Here is a 27637-nt window from a genome sequence, read left to right as displayed (position 1 = left end):
GAAGCAGGCGGGTCAGAACGCCAAATTTGCGAATTCGGAGTCACATAAAAATCATCCAAAATCAGTTCCCACACATCAATCAAGGGAGCCACACGGTCATACCTACACACACCAGCCTCTATTAGGTTATAGGCTGACTTAATGCATGCGTTCAATACCATTTCACTTTTTGCACTGTAAAATTGACAAAATGAACTTGAATCATTCTTCCATTCACAGACCAGGGCTTCCATCTCTCCCCTCTCGAATGGAGGATCCCATGCATACTTAACAGCGAAACATTTAGGCTGATCACAGTCTGCAGATATGATTGTGGCAGGCACATGTATAGGGTTAATTAGCAGGTGATTGGCAGATTCCTTATTCTTAAGAATTTCCAATACCTGTAGCAAGTGTTGAACTGTAGTGTATGCAAACTTCCCTTGGTTCACAAATAAGTTGATTTGTTCAATACTCTGTAATATCTCATCATAATCATACTCAGATAATTCTTTTAAACAAAAATCTTTATTTTCCCTAGCCAGGGAGGAAAGTTCATTAGTAGTTTCATAAGTCCATTTAACTCCCCTGAAAGACAATTGCATTTCATTATCTGTTAATGGCAGAATCTCATTATAGGTCTCAGTTGCTAAGGATAATGATTCTGCAGATTGGACACGTTTCTTAGAACGTTTGCGTTTTGCCTTTGACCTTGCGGTTTTTGGTGATTTATTCAAAGCTGCAGGAAAATTATCAGTAACACTTTCTGCTTGCTGCTCATTCTTGCAAGCAATTGAAGGAGCAGCTGATTGGCCTGCTGCCAGGAGTTCATTAAGAGGAAAAGGCAATGGATCTATGCGCAACCAGTTATGGATCACAAACGCTAGAAATTCCAGTGGTCTCTCTTTCAAATCGGAATGATTGAGAACATCAAATGCCCACTGGAATAATTCCCCTTTAAACAAAATATAACTTAGTTGGAGTGCCCAGGTTGAAACAGGAGTCGCTTGGAGATCAGGATTGGTCAGGAACCTGGCACATTCAGAGAAAAACTCATTTTCTGTTTCAGAGCTAAGTTCTTCAAATTTCTTAAAGGAACAGGAACCATAATTAACAGTGTCATACTTTCTGGGAATCCCCCCCACAATGGGGATTGGTAATGGGGTTTTCATAATGTAAGGCTTGGTGGTGTATTCTCCACAGTCAGCATGCAACGCATGAGCTGGCGTGGAGGAGGTACACACACTAGCACCAGGAAACAGGCTATCCCTAGTATAGTGGAGGGGAGGACTGACTCCAATAGGAGATTGTGGCGCACAGAGCCGGTGCAGATCTGACAGCCACAAACAATGCTTTCGTTATAACGTCTCAGCGCAAAGTAGCGCTGAGCGCACAAACCAGAACTGAGGAGATCAGGACAGGTAGACAGAATGAACGCTTGCTAGCTAGCGGCTACTTAGCGACAGCAAGCGTCCAAAACCAGACAGACGGGAATGAGGCAGCCAATGCGATGCGGCGATGGCGTGGCTCACAAAGACAGGACAGGATAGTCAGAAAATAGCAGGATTGAGATAGAAGAACGTAACACAGATAAATATACAATAAGTATGTTTTCCTAGCGTATTACAATTACAGCTATCAATGAAACTATTTGTTACGTCTGACTAACATATGTATATATCGGCAATGAACCGATATATGACATAAGCAGGAACGCTGACTAGGAATGGAGTAACACAGGGAACAGGACTCAGAAGGATTCGCTATCTCTTCGCAGAGATGAACGCAATCCACAAACGGTAACAGAACAGGATTCAGAAGGATTCGTTATCTCTTCGCAGAGATGAACGCAATCCACAAACGGTAACAGAACAGGATTCAGAAGGATTCGTTATCTCTTCGCAGAGATGAACGCAATCCACAAACAGAACCAGGAGCAGGGTAACTACCTCAGCACGGGTGGTCACGGTACGCGCAACCTACCAAAACGTGCTGGAAAGCTGACTAACTGCACACAGGATATAAACAGTTCGTGTACGTATACATCAGCGACACTGATGTATTAACGTAACACAAATACAAGGAAAATAATAAACGTGCTGGTATTCATATATATTGGCAATGAACCAATATATGATGCAAAGACCAGCAAAGTATCTTTATAACAAGAAACACGATCGGGGGCTAAAGCGACAGCAAGACAGGCTTAGGCTGAAGCTATGAAAACCCAAGGAAACCCTGCAGGAAGCAGATCTTTATACTGAGGTCATCCAATGGGAGCAGACATGCAGATTCCCACACAGGTGAATGATAATCAGTCACAAGCTGACAGCAGGGAAAGACAGACAAAGCTATGCAACTTGCATGGAAATAGATCAGAACTGCCTGAGCTGCAGCACTAATACTTCCCGTAATAGCTGCTGCAGCAGCGATCATTACACAAATATAAACTTTTCACATCTTCATGGGAATATAATATACAGTATACCTTGCATTGCAAGTAATTTGTTTTAAGAGTGCTTTGCAAGACACGCAAAAATTGTGACTTGATATACAAGCAACGTCTTTATATACAAGCACAGTGCGTATACGTGTGTCATCACAACTGAGCCAATGGTCATCACAATCAAGCTAATGGTTCTTCTCTGTTTGACACTGCAGGATTGTACTTAAAGAACCACTACCATGAAATATTTCATTTTTTAACACCCCCACAGTAGTTACACCAAGCATATAGAACAGTGGTCCTCAAACTAAGGCCCGCGGGCTGAATGCGGCCCCCTGAGGCTTTTTTACCGGCCCTCCACACACAAAATGTATTACTTATAGATGCGGTCTGCTGCATCTTTAAATATTGGTGGCCTGCATATAGAATAGCAGTTCTGGCACCACCCATCCACATGGAAGCCAGAAAGCAGTCATTCACTGGCTTCTGGTTTGTGCTGCAGGATTTTGCAGGCGATTGGGTGACATTATGGCTCACATATGACTTGCTATGTTAGGGTCACAATATCTGCACTGTACTGTTGGCATAATAGCTGCACATGCTATGTTGGAGGGCATACTACCTACACATGCTGTGGTGGAGTGCATACTATCTGTACATGCTGTGTTGATGGCAAAATATCTGTACTTGCTGAGTTAGGGGCATAACATCTGCTCTGGTTCAATGGGAGACCTGAGGGCTGCCCATTTTAATAGGTGCTGTCTACAATACCTAGGCTCAATGTTATGTTTTTCTACATCATTTCATGTATACTCCGGCCCCCAGCAGCCTGAAGTACGTTGACCCGGTCCCTGACCAAAAAAGTATGGGGACCCCTGATATAGAAGATTCACTGTGACATTTATTTCAATATCTACCATGGCCCTTTAACTCTCCACATGTCACTGTATCCTCTATGCATCAGTGCCTGCACTAGCGCTGATGGACCTCTGTAACTGTAATCCCATCATAGGGGAACCCTTGGCAAGCATTGTAAATGACAAATGGTATAGTACTTTTTCTTTACTTGGCCCCAACGGCCATAACCCGATGGAGACTCACGCTGTAACAGTTAGCAGCACCGCTTCGCACTGCACAATCACGCTGGAGCCACTCTCCCCGTCCATCCAATCACCGCTGCTCTGCCTGCTTGCAAAGACTCACAAGCGTAAAGCAGCTTTCAGAGCAGCGAGATGTGATTCATATGAATCATAAGATTCATATGAATCAACAAAGCGCAGAGCAGCTTTGAGGAGAGCGGCGAGATATAATTCATATGAATCACATCTCGCTGCTATTCTCAAAGCTGCTTTGCGCTTGTGAGTCTTTGCAAGCAGGCAAAAGCAGCGGTGATTGGATGGACGGGGAGAGTGGCTACAGCGTGATAGTGCAGTGCAAAGCGGTGCTGCTAAGAGCTGCCCCCCTGGTTGGCTGGCATGTAGAAAGTGCGGGCCAGAAGAACAGCCGGTCACAGCGTAAGTTTCCATCGGGTTATGGCCGTTGGGGCCAAGTAAAAAAAAGGACTATACCATTTGTCATTTACAATGCTTGCCAAGGGTTCCGCTATGATGGGATTACAGTTACAGAAGTCCGTCAGCGCTAGTGCAGGAACTGACGCATAGAGGATACAGTGACATGTGGATAGTTAAAGGGCCATATTAGATATTAACCACTTCGCCATATCTGGACGCATATATCCGTCCAGATAGGCAGTGGTGCTGCAGCCGTGTGGTGCTCCCGCTGCCTCCCGCTGCCCCCCGATCAGTGAATGGGAATATAATTCCCATTCACCGATCTAAGTCCCTGGCAGAAATACCGACGCTTTCTCATCAGAGAGCGTGGTATTTCTGCCCCCAGGAAACTTCTTCTCTTCATTTTAGTTCCTAGATGCAACATCGTTCGCATCTAGGAATTTTTTGAATGTGGCCATCTTGTGGCCAAATAGTAAACTGCACCCACATACCTGTATTGAATAAAAAATACATTATATTACATCTAAAATTGGCTATTTACCTCCCAAACTAAAATTACCCAAATACATTTTTGTATTAAAAAAAAAATAAAAAAAATTACAATTAAAAAAAACAAAACTACATAAATAGTTACCTAAGGGCCTGAACTTTTTAAATGTACATGTCAAGAGAGTATCTTATTAAATTTTTTCAAATTATAAGCTTGTAAATAGTGATGGACGCAAATTGAAAAAATGCACCTTTATTTCGAAATAAAATATCGGCGCCATAAATTGTGATAAGGACGTAATTTAAATGGTGTAATAAGTGGGACAAATGGGCACATAAAATACATGGGTTTTAATTACTGTAACATGTATTAATTTTAAACTATAATGGCCAAAAACTGAGAAATAATGATTTTTTTCCATTTCTATCTTAATCTTCCTGTTAAAATGTATTTACAGTAAAGTGGCTCTTAGCAAAATGTACTACCTAAAGAAAGCCTAATTAGTGGCGGAAAAAACGAGATATAGATCAATTAATTTTGATAAGTAGCGATAAAGTTATTAGCGAATGAATGGGAGGTGAACATTGCTCGGATGCATAAGATTTTCGAAGCTGTAGGCTGAAGTGGTTAAAATAAATGTCACAGTGAATCTTCTGTATGCTTGGTGTAACTACTGTGGGGGTGTTAAAAAATGAAATCTTTCGCGGCAGTGGTCCTTTAATCTGAGCGTAGGGACTGTGCAATGTCACATTTCTGTGAAATCCTCAAAAGAAGGCAAAATCAACTGTCATTGGATAAGTTCCTTGTTGAAGGACTTACGAGGCCAAAAACCCCAAAAAAGTGAACTACCTGCGTCATGTTTAAATGCACGGAGGACACCATCTGCGCCCTCCGTGCAGTTCCGCCGGGTCCCCGCAGTGCAATCGCCCCGCATGCCGCTCCGCCGCTCCCGAACCCACAGCCCGGGTTGGGCTCTCCTGCCTCTCCTAATATGGCCGCCGGAGCTGGCCGCGGCTGCGCAGTCCACATAGAGGCGAGTGCGGCTGCGCAGCTCTAGGGCCCCCCCCCCACCCCGATCCACGCTACAGACTGTCTCCTGTGCGTAGATCGGGGTGGGGGGAGGCCCTAGAGCTGCGCAGCTGCACTCGCGTCTATGTGGACTGCGCAGCCGTGGCCAGCTCCGGCGGCCAAATTAGGAGAGGCAGGAAAGCCTGACCCGGGCTGTGGGTCGGGAGCGGCACGGGGGGGCGTTTGCACTGTGGGGACCCGGCGGAACTGCACGGAGGGTGCGGATGGCGTCCTCCATGCATTTAAACATGATGCAGGTACTTCACTTTTTTTGGTTTTTGGCCTCGTAAGTCCTTTAACCTCTTGAGGACCGCAGTGCTAAACCCCCCTAGTGACCAGGCCATTTTTAGTAAAATAGGCCACTGCAGCTTTATGGCCAAGTTGCAGGGCCGCACAACACAGCACACAAGTAATCCCTCCCCTTTACTCTCTGTTGGTGGGGTCTGATCGCTCCCCCATGTTTATTTTTGTTTGTACAAATATTTTTATTTTTTTTTTAAATAAAAATTAGTGTTACTTTAAATGTTATCCCTCCCTCCCCCCAGCCGGCCAATCATGGCGATCGGCCTTCATAGGCTTCTGCCTATGAGAGACGATCGCTCACCAGTGTCCCAGGGGGACAGCCGTGTCACATAGCTGTCCCCAGTACAGCGCTGCTGGCGATCGCAGCGCTGTACATGTAAATAGACGGCGATCACGCCGTCTAACAGTCTCCCAAGCTCGGAGACTGAAGGCGGGGTGGAGCTCCGCCCCCCAGGCAGGAGATGCGCGCGCAGCCTGCTCGCGATCTCCTGCATTAGCTGGCTCCAGGACTTTACGCCGATCAGCGTTAGGCGGACCTGGTGCTGCTGCCGCGGCCGCACCCGTCGGCGTGACGCGGTCGACAGGAGGTTAAAGCCCCACATAGAAAAAGATTAGGGTGAGCCAACAGATAACAATGATTCTGTTAGTTATAGTGGAAGTCTTCCAACACAATTATAACCCTTATCTTCTCGTTCCCACTAGCCACAATTATTTTAAATACATGTTTCTATAAATGTTTTGATTGTGGAATAAATCATCTGAGTTTCCATTAATTCTTTGATTTTGTTTTTATCTCACTATAACACATTTTTTAAATTTTGTCTTAGGGTCCTTTTACACTTAAAGGGATACTGTAGGGGGTCGGGGGAAAATGAGTTGAACTTACCCGGGGCTTCTAATGGTCCCCCGCAGACATCCTGTGCCCCATCGCAGCCACTCACCGATGCTCCGGCCCCGCCTCCGGTTCACTTCTGGAATTTCAGACGTTAAAGTCTGAAAACCACTGTGCCTGCGTTGCCGTGTCCTCGCTTCCCCTGATGTCACCAGGAGCGCACGGCGCAGGCACAGACCATACTGGGCCTGCGCAGTACGCTCCTGGTGCCATCAGTGGGAGTGAGGACATGGCAATGCAGGCGCAGACTGCGCAGTGGTTTTCAGACTTTAAAGTCTGAAATTCCAGAAGTGAACCGGAGGCGGGGCCAGAGCATTGGGGAGTGGCTGCACGGGCACAGGATGTCTGCAGGGGACCATTAGAAGCCCTGGGTAACTTCAACTCATTTTCCCCCGACCCCCTACAGTATCCCTTTAATGAGTTGTTCTCCATTATAACTGAAAGACAATTGATTTTCAAAGTATGCCCATGTTTTCCTATGGCTCAGTTCACACTATAAGCATTTTAACTGAAAGCTTTTTCACAATACACTGCTATGAAGGGGAAAAAATGTGTACCAACACATAACACATACCAACACATTAAGTGTAAAAGGGCCCTAAGGCTCTTCAAGGTCCATTTTGGCAGAGCTCAAGAGATTTAATATGATATTTTTTTGAGAAGTGGCTTTCTTCTTTGCAACTATTAGTGGAGCACTTGTCATATTGTTGTCACATGCAAAAGAAGTTGCTCTTGTTAACCTCTCTGACCGGTTACCACCACTCTCTTCCATGCAGTTTGGAGGGAAAGCAGGATCTGAGACCGTTCCTCGTAGTACTGAACATATTTCACTTTTTAATCATAGACTTTACTGTGCCTCTTGGGAATCATACAGCCTTTGAATTGTTTTGTATACATCTCCTGGCTGGAGTCTGTCAACTAAGGTAGTTGAAATATATTCTGACAGTTACTTGCCACTAATAGTCGATTATTTGCTTTCAGTTACCCTACCAAGCACTGTAATGTTTCAGATATACCTGTTTTGATGCTGAACTTATCAAAATGACTACAGATGAGGGAAGGTGTAAGCCCATTAGTTCTGTGTGATATATATATATATATATATATATATATATATATATATATATATATATATATATATATATATCAAGCACAAACTGAAAACTACTCAGAATCACTTTTATTTCGCCAAGCACGACTGGGTCGTGCCCGGAATTGGGCTTGGCACTTGAATACAGGGCATATACATAGAAACATCTGAGACATCAGAACATAGGGCATAATAGACATCAATACAACACACATATATACATAAACCACAATTCTCCATAACTAGGTTGGTTACAGGCAGAAAGTCTACGGGGGGACAGCATGAGCAGAGTTAAAGGAGTTCAGCGAGTTTACTGCTGAGGGGAAGAAGCTGTTTTTGTGTCTCATGGTCTTTGTGGAGATGGACCTATACCTCAGATACCTCCGCCCCAAGGGGAGCTGATTGAAAAACTGGTGGCCAGGGTGTGAGGGGTCCTTGGCAATCTTCATTGCTCTGGAGCGTAGTCTGGCATTGTAGAGGGAGTCCAGGGCAGGGAGTGTGTGCCCGATTATCTTTTCCGCTGACTTGATGACCCTCTGTAGTTTGCGCCTGTCACTTTCAGTGGAGCCAGCATACCAGACAAGGATGGAAGAACAGAGGACGGATTCGATGGTTGCGGTATAGAAGCTTGTCAGGAGTTTCAGGGACATGCCGAACTTCTTCAGTTGGCAGAGAAAGTAAAGCCTCTGCTGGGCTTTCCTCTGGATGGAAACAGTGTTTGCCTTCCACTTAAGGGTTCTGGAGATGGTGGTGCCCAGGAGGCGGGCACAGGGCACTTTTTCCACCAGCATCCCTCCAATGTGCAGTGGAGGTGGGGTGGGGGCATGCTTCCTAAAGTCAATGATGATTTCAACGGTTTTTGCGTTGTTGAGGACCAGCTTGTTCTCCCTGCACCAGTGGCAAATCCTTTCAACCTGGTGGCGGTATGCCTGGTCATCGTTGTTGGAGATCAGGCCGACTATGGTGGTGTCGTCCGCAAATTTGATTACCTTGACGGAATTCGCTGAGGATCTGCAATTGTTCGTGTAGAGGGAGAACAGGAATGGTGACAAGACGCAGCCTTGTGGGGCCCCTGTATTGGTGATCCTTGGCTGCGAGGTGATGGAGCCCAGCTTGACAACCTGAGATCTGTTTGTAAGGAAGTCCTTAATCCACAGTTGAAGTGTGGGGTGGACTCCAAGCTCAGCCAGATTTTCCTGTAGTATATGGGGGCTAATGGTGTTAAATGCCGAGCTGAAGTCGAGTAGGAGAACCCTGGCATATGAATTTGGTTTGTCAAGGTGATTGTTGACAAGCTCCAGACAGATGTTAATGGCATCGTCGATCGACCTATTTGCCCTATAAGCAAATTGATACGGGTCTAATTGGGCTTCCATTCTGTGCTTGAGGAGGGGCAGGACTGCTTTCTCAAAAGTTTTCATTATGACCGACGTGAGAGCGACAGGTCTGAAGTTGTTGAGGTCAGACGCGCCTTGCTTTTTGGGGACAGGGATGATGGTGGACCGCTTGAAGCATGCCGGTACTTTGCCGCTCACTAGGGACCTGTTGAAGATGGAGGAAAGGGTAGGAGCAAGCTGCTGTGCACACGCTTTCAGGCAGGCTGATGACACTCCGTCAGGGCCTGAGGCTTTTCTGGCATTTAGTCTGGACAGGTGGCGTTCCACGTCCGATTCGCTTATGGTCGGGGGAGGCAGGTCTTGGCATGGTGGTACTGAGGCCTGGGGTGAAGTGAAGGGAGCCTGTAGCATCGGAGACCCTTCGGGAGCCTCCTTCTCCTCGAACCTGCAGTAGAAGCTGCTGAGGTTTTCTGCTAGCTCAGTGCTGGGAGGTGCGTTTTGAGGGGGGGCTTGTAATTGGTGGCAGCCTTAAGCCCTCGCCAAACAGCTTGTGAGTCATTCGAGGAGAGGTCCTCCTTTAGCTTATCTGCGTAGCCCTTTTTTGCAATTCTCAGTTCCCTGTCGAGATCGTTCCTTGCCCTCCTGTATTCTTCCTGGTTCCCTGACTTGTGTGCGGCTTCCTTGCTTCTGCGCATTTGCCGAAGTTTCTTGGAGAACCATGGTTTGTCATTTGGATAGAGTCTGTGAGTCTTTGTTGGAATACAGGAGTCCTCGCAGAACCTGATGTATGAGCTCACATTGTCTGCCCACTCGTCCAAGTTTGGTGCTTCCAGAGCCTTCCAGTCCGTGCAGTCAAAGCATGCCTGGAGTTGAAGCTTGGCCTCACTTGACCACATTTTGGTTGATTTAAGGACTGGTTTTACAGTCTCCAGGCGCCTCCTGTAGGTGGGGATTAGGTGGATGATGCAGTGGTCAGACGCGCCTAGAGCTGCCCATGAGGTGGCTTTGTACGCGTCCCTCAAGACCGTGTAGCAGTGGTCGAGTGTGTTCGCGTTTCTAGTGGGACAGGTGATGTGCTGGTAGAAGCGTGGAAGCTCTTGGCGGAGGTTAGCCTTGTTAAAATCTCCTAGAATGATGAACAGTGAGTCTGGCAGGGACGACTCCTATCGAGTGACAGTGTCGCTGAGATCACGCAGGGCAGTTTTGACGTCGGCATCGGGTGGGATGTAAACACCGACAAGCACGTAGGAAGAGAACTCTCTGGGAGAGTAAAAAGGCCTGCAGTTGATCAAAAGTAGTTCAAGCTCTGGTGAGCATTTTTTGGCAAGGACAGAGGTGTTGGAGCACCAGGTGGGGCTGATGTAGAAACAGATGCCGCCACCTTTCTTTTTCCCTGAGAGGGTGCTGTCGCGATCTGCTCGGATGAGGTTGTAGCCTGGAAGGTGTAGGGCATTGTCCGGGATGTTATCGTGGATCCACGTCTCTGTGAAACAGAAGACTGGGGTGTTGTTGCCGAGATCTCTTTTTTCCCCTAGGAGCCGTAGCTCCTCTAGCTTGTTGGGGAGGGAGCGGACATTCGCCAGGAGGACTGCTGGTATAGCTGACCTCAAGCCTTTCCTCTGCAGCCTCACACGAACACCTGCCCGGCAGCCTCTCCGGCGCTTGCGCGCATGAGTCCCTGTCGGAGAGGCCATAATTTTCTGAACATGGCTCCATATGGAGTCGGCCAGTAGCCTGTCTTCTGGGTGTAGGGCTGTGGCATGCTCCCACCTGAGTAACTGTGACCTGGTGTAGGTGGTACGTGTAGAAAGGGGTGAAGCGGGAGACATAGCGGCAGGGCTGAGTTAGTGCGCCAGTGCCGCAGCAGTGAGACCGGCAGTAACAGCAGCTTATGAGCCAGTGCATAACAGACCAGCAGTAACAGCTGCTTATGAGCCAGTGCATAACAGTGCTACCAGCAGTAACAGTGCATAACATAACTCCTAGCAGCAACAGTATAGTGCAGTGTAGACAATAAGATGGTGCGTAGCAGCAGTAACAGTGCAGAGTAGTCCCTCAGGCAGTGCGTACAGCAGAACAGTGCAGAGCTTGGTGGCAGTAACTGTGCTGGACCACCATACGTCAGTGCATAGCGGTAGTAGCACTACATACCATTTACCATTTACATTTGCAAACAGGAGGAATAATTTTTAATCAAGCTATCAAGCTAAACTTGCTCCACTAGATTGAGAACAGCAGCTCAGACCTGTCATATCTAATTACATATGGTATCCATGCATACATAATCATCCTAAGCACAGCTTACCCTAATGTTGTGGCCATCTGGATGCATGTCCGATACCATGTTGTAGGTGGAGCTCTCGGGTAGATTAGCCGGGCGCTTTCCACCTGTCTCCGCACTCATCTCAGATCTGAACTAGAAAAGATAAATTGAAGGGATTACAACACAGGAGACGCTGGACAACACTATAGAGAACAGAATATCTCACTCACCCTGGATGTCTCACAGGATTAGTCCAGTCACTGGGTACACCAGAGTGGTAAGATTTTCATCATAACTCTGAAAATAAAAAAGAAAATCTGTAACATTAATAAAGAAATGATTTTCAATTATGCAAAAACAGTTTCTGGTCAGTAATTCTAGTTGTGTTTTTTACACATGGCGATGTATTCAATAAGTGTAACCAGTGACTGGTCTTTTTCCTAGGAAAATATCTTAATGTTTAGTTTAGTTATGATAATTGTTAGATTAGTCATCATGGAAAATTATGTAAATAAGAATACCCAGTTCTATTATTAGAATCCTAAAATTCTGAATTAGTATTATTATACTTTGCAAATAACAGTAGACAGCATATAGAAGGAGCTCTTCAGATGACTCATACAGGTTAATTCACAAAACTTCCCTCACAGATTACCTCACCTTTTATGATTTGCACCTTATTTATATAAAACCTTTTAAGAACTTAAAAAGCAAAAGATGCTAAAGATACTACAATATTGAAGTTAATCAGGAACAACACGTTGTGATAGTTGTTTTCTGCTTGCAAATGTACTGAAAAATGATTTTAAAGCTAAGGTGAGAAACAGGTAATATGAGATGATTCATTCAACCATATTGTATGTTGATTGCAGTAAAACCACCAGCTGCTTCTGCTTTCTAAAAATAGTCCAAGGCTTTACATATTAAAAACTGTTGTAACACTATCCACAGACACAGAACTGTATTTACGAAATGTGTAATTTGGTGCTGAACCCTGAGCTGACAAAGGGTATTCTTATATTTGGTAAAATAAGTACTGAGTACTGTATGTGATACTCTTTTTTTATCAGCATTAACAGTAGTTTCTTGCCAGATCAGCTTTCAGGAGTATTCTCATTGTCAGATTCTGAGCACATTTACATAAATGGTTAACTTAAATTTACATTAAACAAGCTTTCCAAATATCTACTATTCTAACTGTAAAGGTGCATACACACGTCTGACTTTATGCCTAATGTCTGATGTTGTTCAAAGCGGACGTTTGAACGACTTGTCATTCAAACAAAAAGTCGTTTAGACTCCTTGTACACAGACGACAAAACGTTTAAAATGCTAATTGCAGCTAATTTACATGAAATATGAGTGGTCAATGGACTCTATAGAACCTAGGTTCTCAACGTGTGGTACGCGTACCCCAGGGGGTACTTCTGATGGTTCCAGGGGGTACTCGGGCTTCATATACTTAACCAAGAATAACAAACTTAGAGTTTTAGAAAATGATAAATCCTATATAATCAACACCAAATTAGTATTTTAGTTAATTAAAAGCAATAGTAAATGCTTGGAATGAGTTTTTAGAACCATTTATCATATACTACGAATAAATATATAGTTGCCAAGGGGTACTTGTGATAATGTTTACTATGCTATGGGGTACCTGGTGAGTACAGGGTTTTAAAAGGGGTGCATACCAATAAAATGTTGAGAAACACTGCTATAGAAGAATGGACTAGATCAAATGACTGATCAAACGACTTGTTGTTTAAAAGTCTTTTAGTGTGAAACTAATAGACTTTCAAACAATAAGTCGTTTGTACACACGTACGGACCTAACTGTTGTTTTGAACGACAGTTAGTCCATGGATACGCCAAGTGGATCAGTCAAAACTGCTGCTATCAGTCTAACGATTGTTCATACACACTCCAAACTGTCATTCAAATGACTGGTTTGAACGACAAGTCGTTCAGAAATATCAGACGTGTGTACGTACCTTAAAGGAAACCAGAGATGAAATAAACTAACAGTTTCCTGGGGCTTCCTCCAGCCCCCATGCACACAGAACGCTCCCACGGTGCTATCCTCAGTCTTCTCCTTTTTCGGTACCGGGTCCTGTAACTTCGGCCAGTCGCGGCCAGTCTGTGCAAGAGAAGTGCGCCCTCAACGTATCTCTCTGGCAGCTGACAAGTAATTCATTTAAAGTGGGGTTAAACTCCCTAAACTAAAATTTAAGTACCTACACTTAGGTACATTAAAGAACATTTAAAAGCATTTTCTGTGTGTAAAAATGTTTACTTTTTATGCACAAAGCAGTATAAGTTTGTACTGCTCTGCTAATCGGCATTGCTGGTCAGGAGATGCTCTCTGCCTGGTCTCTTCACTCTGCTTCCCCCTCCCCTCCTCCTCTGCTGAAGTGACTCATCAGCCACTGCTACATAGAAATAATCAGAATGGAAAGCTATCTGGATTTGATAACCCTCTAACGGTGGCCATACATCAGGCGACTTGGTTCCGATCGACCATTATTATAATCAAACTGGATGAAAATCGGTGCTGCCAAGTACATGCCCGACTGACAATGCGACCAATTTCAGCCCTCGCATAGTCGATCGCGCATGCTGCAAGATGTTGGGCCAACTTGCGCGATCTGGTGCGTGGCAGGAACGGCGTGGAATTTCACAACAAACGTGGTGAAATCCCTGGTGCTGTCCCCCAAATGATAAATGTTTGGACATTATCATTAAGGACAGCGTCGGGGCAGCAATTCAGTCGTATGTGGCGCCACAAGGCTGATTCCCAAGAGATTTCATGCTGAAATTGATTGGGAATTGGCCTGTGGTGTATGGGCAGCTGACAGATCTTTCTCTTATCAGATTCGATTAGAGAGAGATTTGTCTCTTGGTTAAATCTGCCCATATATCGCTAGATATACAGTATGACTACCTTAAAGCAGGATTGTCACCATAAAAATCAAATTTCAACAGCAACTGGTCTGAGTGTATTAAGTGATAAAGATGCTAATCATGCATTCAAAACTTTTTCTGCTGTTATGGTTTAGAGTTATCACATACCTTAGGAGCACTGGCCCTTTAATTGCCATCGGCTGGCAAAACAGTTGCATGCTGGGGGGTCTTTTTATCTATAATATATTCCTCCTCTTCCCTTTATTTCCCCCGCCTTCTAATGACATAAGATAGTGCACTTCACAGTATGGACCTCAGCGGGTATGTCTGAAGACTCTGGGAGGAGGGCGGGTAACGAATACACAATTAGCAAGAGGAGTAAAAAGAGTGAGGGAGGAAATGATGTCAGGATTACCTTCATTTAAAGGTAGCCAAGATGGAAACTGTCTATAAAAGGATTCTCTGCTTTTCCTTTATAAAATGTACAATAATCATATTGTGGCCTGTGCAATACATCTGTTATGTAAGTAGAACTAGTATTTATCCACTTATATATGTGTTTTTTATTTCTAGGTTAGCATGGGTGTCACTTGTTCTTTAAGGCAGCGACTACTGTGTGACATCCGATGCAGGTTGTATAGAACAATACTGTCAGCACACTGCTTCAATATTTCTAGATATAGTTTTGAAGGTGCATTCTGTTTTGTGCTATTGCAATAAGTGATTGTTTATAGAATGCTTATTCAGTGGCTTGTGCTTGCCTAGTATATTAACAACAGTGGGGATTGCAACTGCAATTGAGGACTGTTAATTGCATGTAAATTGCTATTTTAGCTCACTATTCTGCCACCTGGAAACTGTTGTGATCAGCAACTGTTTGGCACATCAGCAGTCAGTGTAGTTTCCATCTTCTACCAGGCCATAAACATTTTAGCACAGTTACAAAGTGTCATCAAATGTATATCTGCTCAGGCTGTGAATTCCAAAAATTTGGACCCATATGTGCTAAAGGTCTTACATATTATTTGCACAGGAGTCTCCACAGTATCCCTCATTTACTTGAATTATGGTGGCGTAAAAGCAATGCTCTTGTCATTGTTCTAATGTGTCTCACTAAGTCTGCACTGATCTCTAAAAACAAATTAAAATGGTTATTTAGTGCACCAAATATACCACTACATCAAAGCTCTCCAACCTGACTACAATATTCCCCCACTGTCATATGTCTTGGCTTACAAGGGCGAAAAGGGATAATTTGCATATTCATTAGAGCATTGTGGGTAACCACATATGTTCACTTATAACTGAATTATTGCAAACTTCCTTCTGTTTTAAGAAGGCAAATTACACCAAGCTTGGCTTTTTTAGTAGGAGGCCTTTTGGTTCCTTTTATCCCCCTATACATTCTTAGTAGTTTGGGTCACCCTGAGCTGCTTGGTTACTCTGTTGTACTCGTCCAAGCCCTATTTCATACAGCTTTATCAATCCCTGCCATGTACTGAGGAAGGCCAAAAGTCCGAATCAGGCTGTCTACATGTGGGTTTGATAAGGCTGTGTAAAACTTAAAGCTATAAGCTTGCTATACACCAGCGGTTCTGGATGCTTGCTTGGCTTACAAGGGCGAAAAGGGATAATTTGCATATTCAGTAGAGCATTGTGGGTAACCACATATGTTCACTTATAACTGAATTATTGCAAATTTCCTTCTGTTTTAAGAAGGCAAATTACACCAAGCTTTGCTTTTTTAGTAGGAGGGCTTTTTGGTTCCTTTTATCCCCCTATACATTCCTAGTAGTTTGGGTCACCCTGAGCTGCTTGGTTACTCTGTCATATGTCTATACAACCCATTGAGCAAGGGAGTACTATTGTGGCTACACTTTACTCAGAACCAGCCTCCGACAGATCAAAAACGGTTACTTATAGATCCCTGGGAACGAGACTTAAATGTCACACTTCCACCTGACAAATGGACAAAACGTTGTGAGACCTTGTCCAAAGGGAGCCAACAAACCACAGCCATGGCAGTCTCACTTGCCCAAGGAACTCCTTACTGAATAGATGCTGGCTTACTGAACAGGAAGAGCCGAGATTCAAACCCAGGTCTCCTGTGTCAGAGGCAGAGCCCTTAACCAGTACACTATACAGCCACTAGTAAAATGAAATATGCCAAACAAACTGACCCAGCACATGTGTCAGAATATAGGATCAATTTGCAACACGGAATATGAGGTGTCCTATGGGGTAAGTTGATTATGATTATGGGGTAGGTTTACTTGAGTGTCCGTTTGCTTTATCTTTGTTTCTATGGACTGATTATGACATGGAAACAATCTACACCTATTCCAGCTTGATTTATACTTTTTCCTGGACCACTGTTACAGTTATTTTGGACTGGCTCCATGTTAATGTTATGCTTTAAATGAACTTACCTTACGATTTTTTGTGAATTGCTAATTCATTTGATAAATCGATTTTTGAACTAAAATGGTTATTTAATAACAACTTCCAGGACCTGATTTTATCACCTTTCATTCTTCTTTTTTTATATTTTTTAACCAAGTTTACATACTGATTTTAGTCAGCACAGAGGTGAATTGGATTCACAAAACCTAGCCAATGAAAAGCTGATACATCTGGGTTCCTGTGTCATGTTCTACTTGTGCTTTTATAAACCATCTATGACTACTAGCTATTTGGCAACAAAGGGGCAGAAGTTGAGTCTTTATGAGAACTGTGGGACTACAGTACCATTTGAATTATGATATTTGTGATTATTGGTAGGAAGCAGATGATGTGCTCTCACTTACTTATAGCACATGATCATTAATCGTCTTCAAAGTTTCCTTCTATGGCCTGGTCACACTAGATACACCATTGGACCATTTTCCAGGGCGGAAAACAGCATGCCAACAGAGAAGTTGAATGTTTTCCTATGGTATGGTTCACACAGTCTATTTGCATTGAATACTGGAATGTGTGACCTGCATCATAATCAGCTGGTAGCAGATGCATTGTCATATGCAAGGATATGGTACACTTCCACTCCGCAGGCAGTGTGCACCTCCAGTGGACCACCAGAGAAGCTACAGTGCAACAAGTACACTATCCAATCCTGCTGTCCAGGCATAATGTGATCCAGCAATTATTTTTATGGTATTTTATTTTTATTTGACTCATTCAATTTGTGGATGCAAAGCTTATTCTTCTATTTTTTCACTTTGCAAGTATGGTCATGTGACCACTCAGCTTATAATGAATGCAAGCCTTGCCTTGCCCCCACTGGCTCTGGGCACTGCACTTCTGGTCTGCAGGTTACAAGGCAGATCCTCAGTTTACTAGGTTATGGCACTTGTGGTTGCCTGCCCCCAGATAAGAGCTTCAGAGCCAGGAGCCTGTTAAGACTCTGACAGGATGTTTACACTCCGCATCCTTTCAATATATGGACTGGTTTTAAACTAAAGAGGCCCATACACCTAATGATTTTCCTGCCGATATACAGCAGATTCGATCACTGTGATCGAATCTGCTGTGAAATCGTTGCGCAAACGCTGACAGAACGATCGATTTCCGTCCAAAATTGATTGTTCCCGTCGATTCGTCCGTGCGGAAGATTTCGCTTGATCGGCGGCAAGTCGGGAGTGCGTCGATAGCGACGTTCGAATGTCCGACGACCGATGCTAGCGGCAATACATTACCTGATCCGGTCGGCGCGTATCCCCTCTGTCACCGCTTCTCCTTCCACAGACAGGAAGTTCAGTGAAGCTGGGGCCGAGCGCGGAGAAGAAGACAGCGGAGACTGGGGGACTCGCGCCGGCTGGATCAGGTAATGTATGCAGGGGAAGGGACGGCGGCAGCAGCAGCTTCACAGATTGTGATCGGTTTCATGCTGAAATCGATTCACAATCTGTTTGCAGTAAAGGCAGCCATACGATCCCTCTCTGATCAGATTCGATCAGAGAGGGATTTATCTGTTGGTCGATCTGATAGCAAATTGACCAGTGTATGGCCACCTTAACACTTGTACAGAACCCCTACCAATCTAACTTAATTTTGTACCTCCTCCCCTTCAGCAAGGGATGAACAAAAAAAACAGTTTAGATACAGTCTGGGCCCAAAAAGATAGAGTCCAAGCCCAAACCCACACGCAGCACATATGGCAGTGGACAATTAGGATGAAGCCTCACTTTACTGGAGAACAACTAGTACAGACCCATTTAATAAAACTGGTTTAATAAATGCTGGAATCAAGTAATGGGAAGGAAGAACTGACTTAGCTCAGCCATGTTAAAGGAAGCCTAAACCAAATTTTCTCTTTCACATGTTCTCATCTTTGCAATTTTCCACATACTGTATTAACAGTTTTACTACATCTACGTCTTTGTTTCATGGAGGCTGCCATTTTCCTTTCTGAAAATGACATTGCCAGTACAGATTATCATTCTATATTAATATCTGACAGTTATTTCAGGCATTAAAAGTTCATTTGTAAACCTAAAAGTGAAAGTGTCTAAAACAGAGAGCACTGCAAGATTTAAAATAGACAGTAAAAAAGGTCATATTTTCTAATAAATTCGGAATTCAGCTTATTGAAATCTATGCCCTGTTTGGAGACTCTTATATCTGCCAGGGCATAGTTTTTAACATCCCAGCTATGTGCACTCCCACCACAATTGCACTTTCGTCACCACTACATTCAGCTGTCCGATGACAGCTGAGCTCCGTATCATGGTTAACCCTGTGATCACTGTGAGCCAATCACAGGGACCACTAAGGGAAAGCAAAAAATAAAAAGGAACAAACCGGAATTTGTTAAGATGTGCTAACAAATGGTAACTGTGGAATTGGGTTTGAATAGATTAACACTGAATTAATTGGATAAGCAACAATCGTAAATTCACATGGACTAACTAATCCACTGTTGGTCAACTGATTTGTTTGATAAAATGTAATGAGGTCTTCTGTGGTTCATTAATGCCATAACACAACCATGAATAATTAGTATTCTTCTACTCCTACTTCTACTTGCTCCATACTACAGGTCAGAAGAAGATTTCCTACCCTGTCATTACTGATGCTGTTTACCTCACATGGTGTTTACATCACACAATGTAAACATAGCCTTGGAACATAACCTTCATGACATGACAATGTAAACATCATGTGACTAATTGGCATTAGTGATTTGTAATGACAGCGCACAGAATCCCTCTCTATCATTTGAAAAAGTCCAGCAGTGCCTGAATGTTGCTGAGTGGCCAGAGGCTACCTGACTAGGAACTCATCACCAGAAGGCAAACATTCACTTTTTCAAAGCAAACAATTGAATAATTAATTGACTGGGATTCCTTGGATTCCTTTACCAATTTACAAGCAAGAATAAAAAATAAGACAAAGTTGTCATCCCAAACAGTAAATTTACAAAGTCCATGCAGATTGTAAATCAGGGCTTGTGCACACACACCTTAGACATTTGTCGTCTGAAACACTTGTTTGTGGTTGTATTGGGTGACTATTAAGTGTCTACACAGGTGTCTCCTGACATCCACAGACTGGTTATTGGCAATCTGACATGCTGGAAAACCTTGCCTGACTGCTATCGTTATATCCTGCCATGGCTCAATCCCACCAGTAATCCCCTCTCCAAAGGCAGAACAGGCAGCTTGATAGAGAGGCTGAGCACTATGACTGTATAGAAATCAATCACCTGAAACAATTAGATATGATTCTGAGATAACCCACTGTGAAAAACTGATGAGATAGAATTGTATCCATCCACCTACTCCTGAAAATCACTTTTTTTTAGAATCCCACAGTTTTGTTCTCTGTGTATAAGCTAAACAAAAGAATGTTTAATGTTGTGTTGTCTTAATTTCCGACAGGTCCAATCTATTTTTCGGTCATTTTTCTGATCCATTTGTACAGAAGTGATCAGCCCTGCCAGAAATGATCTATCGAGCCATCTATCTTACGGAAAAAAAAATCAATGTATATTCCCAGCATTACACTATAGTCCAACTAAGTCTCAACTGGAGAGAATCTGATGTTTAATTCTTCCAGGCAGAAAAGCAACACAACCTAGTTATTTTAGTGCTTGGCACTATACATACATACACATGCCTATCTCATCATAAACGTCCTGCTAGAGCCTCTTAACGGCTCCAGGACGTTTTTTATAAGTCAAGCAGTGCTGCTGCCACTGTGCACATGCACATGTGCACGCTCCCGTGCGTGCACGTGCATTCCCGTGCGCGCGAGATTAGTGGGGGAAAAAACACTGTAGAAAAAATACACCTTTATGTCCAAATAATATATTGTCACCATACTTTGTACTAGGGACATAATTAAAATCTTGTGATAACCAGGACAAATAGGCAAATACAATGTGTGGGTTTTATGTACAGTAGCAATGTTTATATTAAAACTATAGAGGATAAAAATGGAGAAATAGTGTATTTTTTCATTTTTTCCTTGTTTTTCCCTTTAAAAATGCACAGAAAATAAAGTAATTTAACAAATATCAATCCCAAAACGCCTAATTGGTGGTGAAAAAACAAGATATAGATCATTTCATTGTGATTTGTAGTGATTACGCTATTGGCAAATGAAAGGGATGAGCACTGAAAGGTGAAAATCGCTGTTGTCCGTTAGGGTAAAAACCGCTTTGGGGTGAAGTGGTTAAATACTGCACATCACATATATGATATTGAAACTTCCAAACAAGCAGCAATCTTGCATTTTAAGGAACTTGTGAAGATACATGCTAATAATGCTTACTTTTCTCCCAGACACCACAAAGGAATGTCATGAAATTCATAGAAATCATATAGTTTATGAAAGTAATAACAGGCTTACATGACTTGGATGATGCCAGCTGTCACACATACAGTACCACATTGTTAGTAAGTATAGATATCTCAGCTGCAGGATAACATATCGTGATGTTCAGTCACAGCAAACATGATCCTATGAATATGTGATCAATTCACTTACTGTAGCATTATACGAGACAGGTCCTGCCTAGCTATTTACCCAATCTGAGATCCGTATGACAGGTAGCAGCCTAGTACTTCACTATACCAGAGAATGATAATACTTCTGGCACTGTGGTATTCAGTCTGAGCAGCTGTAGCAAAAGCATTCATGTAGAATAAGCTGTCAAGTACAGCATTTATGTACTACTTTTACCATGTTTTAACTGTATGCCCTAAGTGTAACATGTACATTCCTAATTTAGAATATGACATCCAAAATGTAGTACAGTGGAACCTTGGAATTCATTCTGGAAACGTGCTTGTAATCCAAAGCACTCTAATATCAAAGCGAATTTCCCTATGAGCATTAATGGGAATCCAGGTGATTTGTTCCACAATCCATAACAGTTATAGTAAAAAAAAAGTATAAAATAAAAATGTAAGCAAGACTTTCATTATAGCTAAGAGAGTCATTGCCATCTGTTGGCTCGCCCCAACCTTTTTTTCTCTGTGTGGCTTTAACATGAAACTTATCCAATGACAGTTACCTTTGAGGATTTCATGGAAATGTGACTTTGCACAGTCTCTACACTCGGAATGAAACCCAGCAAAGCGGAATGAAACCCAGCAATTCTTTGCTCTAAAAGATTATTTAAAGCATATAATATACTAACACAATTTTTTTTTTTTAGTAAAACAGCATTCAAAGGGTTAAATCACAGGACTGACTTTTTCTCCTGCAGGGGCAGCGGCATCCGAACTGGTGATAACCTTATCTCGTGTTTACATTCTTCATTTGATACAATTAAGTATACATTCTCTGACTGTGCAGAAACCTCTGCTAATGAGTCCTGAACTGAAACACGGTCAGAAATGAAATCATTACTGGGTGCATTTACAATAGAAATACAACAGTTATGAATAAAATGCACCAGCAGCTTTCAAAGTAAATAAACTGAACTTTGGGAACTTATCATTTCTAAATGAATAATAATACTTGTGCACAAAAGCAAATATGATAATTGTATAAGTTGTAAAAAGTAGGAAAACTTTTTTTATTGAATATTTTGTCAGTTTAAAACCGCTTTAAGCACAATTAAGTACAATCCTGCAGTTGTGATGACGTGACCCACAAATACGTATATCAAGTCAAAATTTCTTAAAATTTTTTGCTTGTATACCAAAGCGCTCTCAACCACTCTGCGACCACCTAACGCAGGATGGCGGCCGCAGAGTGGCTTCCTCTGTCCTCCAGGACGCACTAGTGCATCATCTAGCATTGCACAAGATTAGCAGAGAACGAGCGCTGGTGCGAGCGCCCATTCACTGCTGGAGGAACGGCGGGCAGCCACGAACAACCTGCCAGACGCAATCGGGGCTGGCAGGTTGTTAGGGGGACAAAAAGTGGCAATTATCTTTTGTACAGTACTGCGATCTGGTGCAGCGATGTACAGGGGACAGCTCTTTCACTGTGCTGTCCCCAGTAGAGGCACACAAAGTGATCCCACTCATAGGCTGATGCCTATGAGAGGTGATCACGTTGATTGGATCTCGAGGGGAAGAAACATTTTTTCTTAAAAATAGGTTATTTTATTTAACCACTTTACCCCCAGCGGTACGAATTTCTCCGCCCCTTTTTTCCCCTCCTAAAAAACCAGCGACGGAGAAATCCGTACCTTCCGCGCTACCGCCGCTGTCCGCGCTCCCGCCGCTCGTGCGCGCGCACCCGCCGCTCGTGCACGTCGCCGCCCGCTCGCCCGGAGATCAATGAACGGGAAAATCCATTCCCGTTCGTTGATCTAGCCCCCGCAATGATCTGCTGCTTCTTTCAGAAACAGCGAGATCATTGTGCGTCTCCCAGCCTCCTACTGCTTCCTGTAAGCGTCCTTCCGGACGCTTACAGGTCGCATGTAAACAAACACTCTGTGGCCATCTTGTGGCCAAATAGTAAACTACACCCTAAAAGCATTTTACATATACAAACATTACATTTACACAATAAATTAACTCATTACCTCCCACACTCCCCAATTTTTATTTTTTTTTGTAATAAAAAAAAAAAAATACAATAAAAAAAAACATAAATAGTTACCTTAGGGACTGAACTTTTTAAATATTTATGTCAAGAGGGTATAACACTGTTACTTTATAAACTGCGGGCTTGTAATTAGGGATGGATGCAAAACTGAAAAAAATGCACCTTTATTTCCAAATAAAATATTGTCGCCAAACATTGTGATAGGGACATAATTTAAATGGTTTTATAACCGGGACATATGGGTTAATACATTTCATGGGTTTTAATTACAGTAGCATGCTTTATTTAAAAACTATAATGGCCGAAAACTGAAAAATAATAATTTTTTCCCACATTTTTTCCTATTTCCCCATTAAAACACATTTAGAATAAAATAATTCTTGGCATAATGTCCCACCTAAAGAAAGCCTAATTGGTGGCAAAAAAAACAAGATATAGTTCATTTCATTGGGATAAGTAATAATAAAGTTATAGACGAATGAATGGAAGGAGCGCTGAAAGGTGAAAATTGCTCTGGTGGTCAGGGGGTAAAACCCCTCAGTGGTGAAGTGGTTAAAAAATAACAAAAAAACAAAAACATTGCAGCAGCAACAGATGCCACCAACAGAAAGCTCTGTTGGGTGACAAGAAAAGGAGGCAAGATTCATTTGGGTGGTAAGTTAGATGGCCAAGAAATTTACCTGTTAACACTGCGCAGTACCGCATTGTAAAATATCACCTGGTCACTAGGGGGGTTTAAGCCTGTGGTCCCCAACTGGTTAAACCCAGTTACTCTCAATCCAAGGTTTAAGGGCCCATTCACACTTGTAAATGGCAAAACGCTAATGCTTAGGGCTCAAACCCACTAGAAGCCTTTTCTAAGCGCTAGTGATTTTAAAAAGCTCTCGCTAATGCAATGCTATGGGGGATTTTTATAAAATCACATGGCTCAAGTGGGATCACACCCATAGCATTACATTACCAAGAGCTTTTCAGATGACAAAGCGCTCAGAAAAGCGCTCCTAGTGGGTATTAACAATTATCACGGGAACATTACTGTACAAATTTGTGTTTGATGAGCAATCATGATTAGCGCTTCAATAGCATGCTAATCGCGATCGCTTCAGAATCACCGAAAAATTATGCATGTAACGCGTTTGCGATTGCCGCTAATTGTGAAAAAGAACTGAAGCAAAAGTGGAACACTTTCCCTGACAACCAATCAAGTTGCAGCTACGGACTAAAGGTAGGACTGTTATTGGTTGCTTCTGCAGCTTCTCCACTTTTTCTCCAATGTATTTTTTTATCTGGGTTGATTAATATGTCCCAAAGACTGTTTCTTTCCACACACTGTGTGCTTCCTACTGGTTGTAGACCAGACAGCTATTAAGTTGACTGTTACTGCATTCTATCTAGATGACTTTCTAAATGCCAATGAAACATGACCCATCAACACTACACCACTACTACTTACTTGTAAATTAAATGCACATCTTATTCAGCTTTGGAATTGAGCCAATGAAAATAGGCAGGAAGTAAATCTGACAGACCAAATTTCAAGCTGCATATAATTTGCATTTAATCTTTATGCAACCTGGAATCATAAGCATCTCATTTACCATCTATAGTCTTTTCAGTCACTGGAGCAGAAGCCTGGACCACACGCCTCGCACAAACCATGCATATGAGCGTTCTTACAGAGGTCACATGTTCCCCACATGTACAAGCCTCTGCTCATCACTGGCTACATTCTGCCCTTGCCACTCTGCCCCATTTTTTCCACCCTAACGTATCCTTTGCTCGAGAAGCACAAATTTGCAGCCAAGTCTAAATTCAGGCATAACACAACCATTAGCAACTCTCACTATAATCCAAATGATACACGGCCCATGTTAATGAGTTCTTAATTAAAATAACAGAGCTGAGCAAATGCTGGTTAGGAAATGGTTGAAATCTGTATTTTGTTGTAAGATTACCCTGCTTGGATTTCAGCTGGAATCATTTCACGGACTGCTGTTATTCTCCCCTCTTTTACCTCTTCCTCCTCCTCAGTCAGGACTGCACTCCTATCAGGAGAAGCCCAACTGTATATTTTGGAACAGGCTGCAGCAGATAAGGTGTTTCCCGCATTCCAAAGACTGAGAGAAGAAACATCTGGAGTTAATAAAAGCACCGAAAAATGTGCACTTTGTCTCCAGACACAATATTAGGATTTGCAGTATCTGAATATTCATTGAAAAGGCTAAAAAAGCACAGAGAAGTAAAGTGAAACTCTACTTTCATTGAAATTGCGACAAAAAAACTGTATGCCAATGCTCTACAATTTCATGCTATTAAAGAGAATCCTTCCATGTCAAATTGCGGCAAGCTTTGTATTTCCAAAACTGACGACTGAAACTGGAATGACAACCTGGAATCTGTACTCTGTGGAGAATGGTGTGCGTAGAAACCTCCCACCTTGCAGCATGGTAACTAGCTGCACAGCTTACTCACTCTCCACACCTGAGGTAATCCACTGGCTGACAGCACACTTGGATACTCCCATATCAAAGTCTCTATATAGAATCCTGTCATATTTTACCAGCTTACATGTAAGCAAGCTACCGTCTACACATAAATCCCTGCAACATATAGAGCTGTGCTGAAGAAGGGTTTAGGCTGGTTTCACATATGGAGCAGTGTGATTGCCCTGCGGCATGAGACCCCGAGGCAGGACAATCACACTGCACCACTCGCCCATGCACATTACCCTGTGACAGAGTGCGCTGACAGGGTAATATGCATAGCTCCACCCCCAAACGGAGACCTGCAGGACAGGAAGTATGTCACTGTATTTGGCTGATCGGTGCAAGCGCCGCACCGCAATAGATTGTTGCGGTGCAATAGACTCCAATGCAAATTCTATTTAAAACAGAAGGATGCACTCCACAGGCTTGAACAAGCGTTCACTTTACTGCATGTCAATACACTACATGTCACGGGCTCCGCCCTTCATCAGGTGTAACGCCCACCGCCTCAACCTTCTATTTATCATAAGTCTTTCAGGTACCGCCCTCATTCCAGGGGAGCACCTGAATTATATTTGAATTACATTTGTCAAGTATACCAGTTGTTAATTCACAACTATTACATTATACTAAATCCATAGGGCACTATGAAGTCACCACTGCAGGTAATAATTAAAAAAAATATATAAAAACTGTGATGCTACCACAAAGGGATTACAAACCTTGTAAAAAGATATTATAAATGCTTAAAGGACATGATTATGTGAAGAAATAATCAGACCATACAGTGTGTCTAAAATAAAATAAATAAAATGATTTATTCATTAATTAAATAAAAGCAGCTGTTACTTTCTGGATGACGCATACATATTCTTCTGCCTACAGCAACTGAAGAAGCTGATAAAGGCTGTGCAGACCAGGAAAGGGTAGATGCCATGCTTATTATTTTTCCTCCTGTAAAAACTTATCAAGACAGGTGCAAAGAAGTTGGACATAAAGTGAAGCAGCACAAGACAGCAACCAATCAAGTGTCAGCTTCTGACTGTAACAAGAATTATAATTGTCGGCCTTGAGCAACCACTTTGCTTCTGTTTTCTTTTCACCTGTCTTGATAAATAAGCCAAAACATGATATAATGTGATTTTGGGGCTAGTACACATTTTTACAGGAGCTAATTTACACTAAACGTGATTCCAGGCATTTAGTGGCACTTTCTAAATGTTTGCAATAAGTTTTTAATCAGGATGATATCATTTGTTGGCTAATTTAAAAAGTAAAACTTTTAAGTTCGCCAATAAATGGTATCATACTGATTCAAACCGTTACTGATGGCTAAGGCTAGGTTCACACTCGGGCACTTTCTGCCTATGATCCTCTCTTTGCTGATCGTCGGCGATCAGCAAAGTGCTGCTGCACAAGTAATCCTATTGGATTACTCACACTGCAGCGATTGCTACGTGTTTGTGATTTCTGACGATTGCAAACGTGCTGCATGTAGCATTTTCCTAGCGATTGTGTCACATTTCTTATTCACTTGAATGTAAAACCCGATCACCACAAAAATTGCTGAACATCACAATCACGTTTTGCGATTGTGAGTGTGAATGGAACCTAATGCTGGGAACACATATTTTTTGGCACATTTACTGGCCGATCGATTTTCTGATCGATTTCCATTCATTTCTACAGCAAATCGATCAGAAAAACAAATCAAATCGGTCCTGTTGGAAATGATCTATCGAGCCATCTATCTGCCAAAAGAACTACCGTAATCATGTATTCCCAGCTTTACATGGTACAATACTCTACTGCTACCTCTAAATGTTAGGACACTGTAAGCTCCATTGTTCTCAATGAGGCCA

At 42.8% G+C, this 27637-nt stretch overlaps 1 protein-coding gene across 18 annotated transcripts in view; it reads right to left on the bottom strand.

Moving 5' to 3' along the window:
- The window catches only part of PLEKHA6 (pleckstrin homology domain containing A6), a 273958-nt gene that overhangs the window by 104895 nt on the left and 141426 nt on the right, over window positions 1-27637 (bottom strand). For 15 of the 18 annotated variants that reach the window (XM_068269629.1, XM_068269622.1, XM_068269617.1 and 12 more), the window contains 2 exons: window positions 11610-11676; window positions 11422-11532 (listed from right to left, as the gene is read on the bottom strand). In XM_068269629.1, coding sequence (XP_068125730.1) covers window positions 11422-11520 — 99 coding nt within the window. In that variant the 5' untranslated portion in view covers window positions 11521-11532; window positions 11610-11676. Of the gene's footprint in view, window positions 1-11421; window positions 11533-11609; window positions 11677-25244; window positions 25268-27637 lie in introns of those variants that run through there. The other 3 variants (XM_068269625.1, XM_068269626.1, XM_068269623.1) reach the window with 2 other exon arrangements.

Source organism: Hyperolius riggenbachi, chromosome 2, assembly GCF_040937935.1.
Source record: "Hyperolius riggenbachi isolate aHypRig1 chromosome 2, aHypRig1.pri, whole genome shotgun sequence".
Taxonomy (NCBI): Eukaryota; Metazoa; Chordata; class Amphibia; order Anura; family Hyperoliidae; genus Hyperolius; species Hyperolius riggenbachi.
The sequence above is the reverse complement of the archived record's forward strand: the minus strand, read 5'-3'. Positions and strand labels throughout refer to the sequence as shown.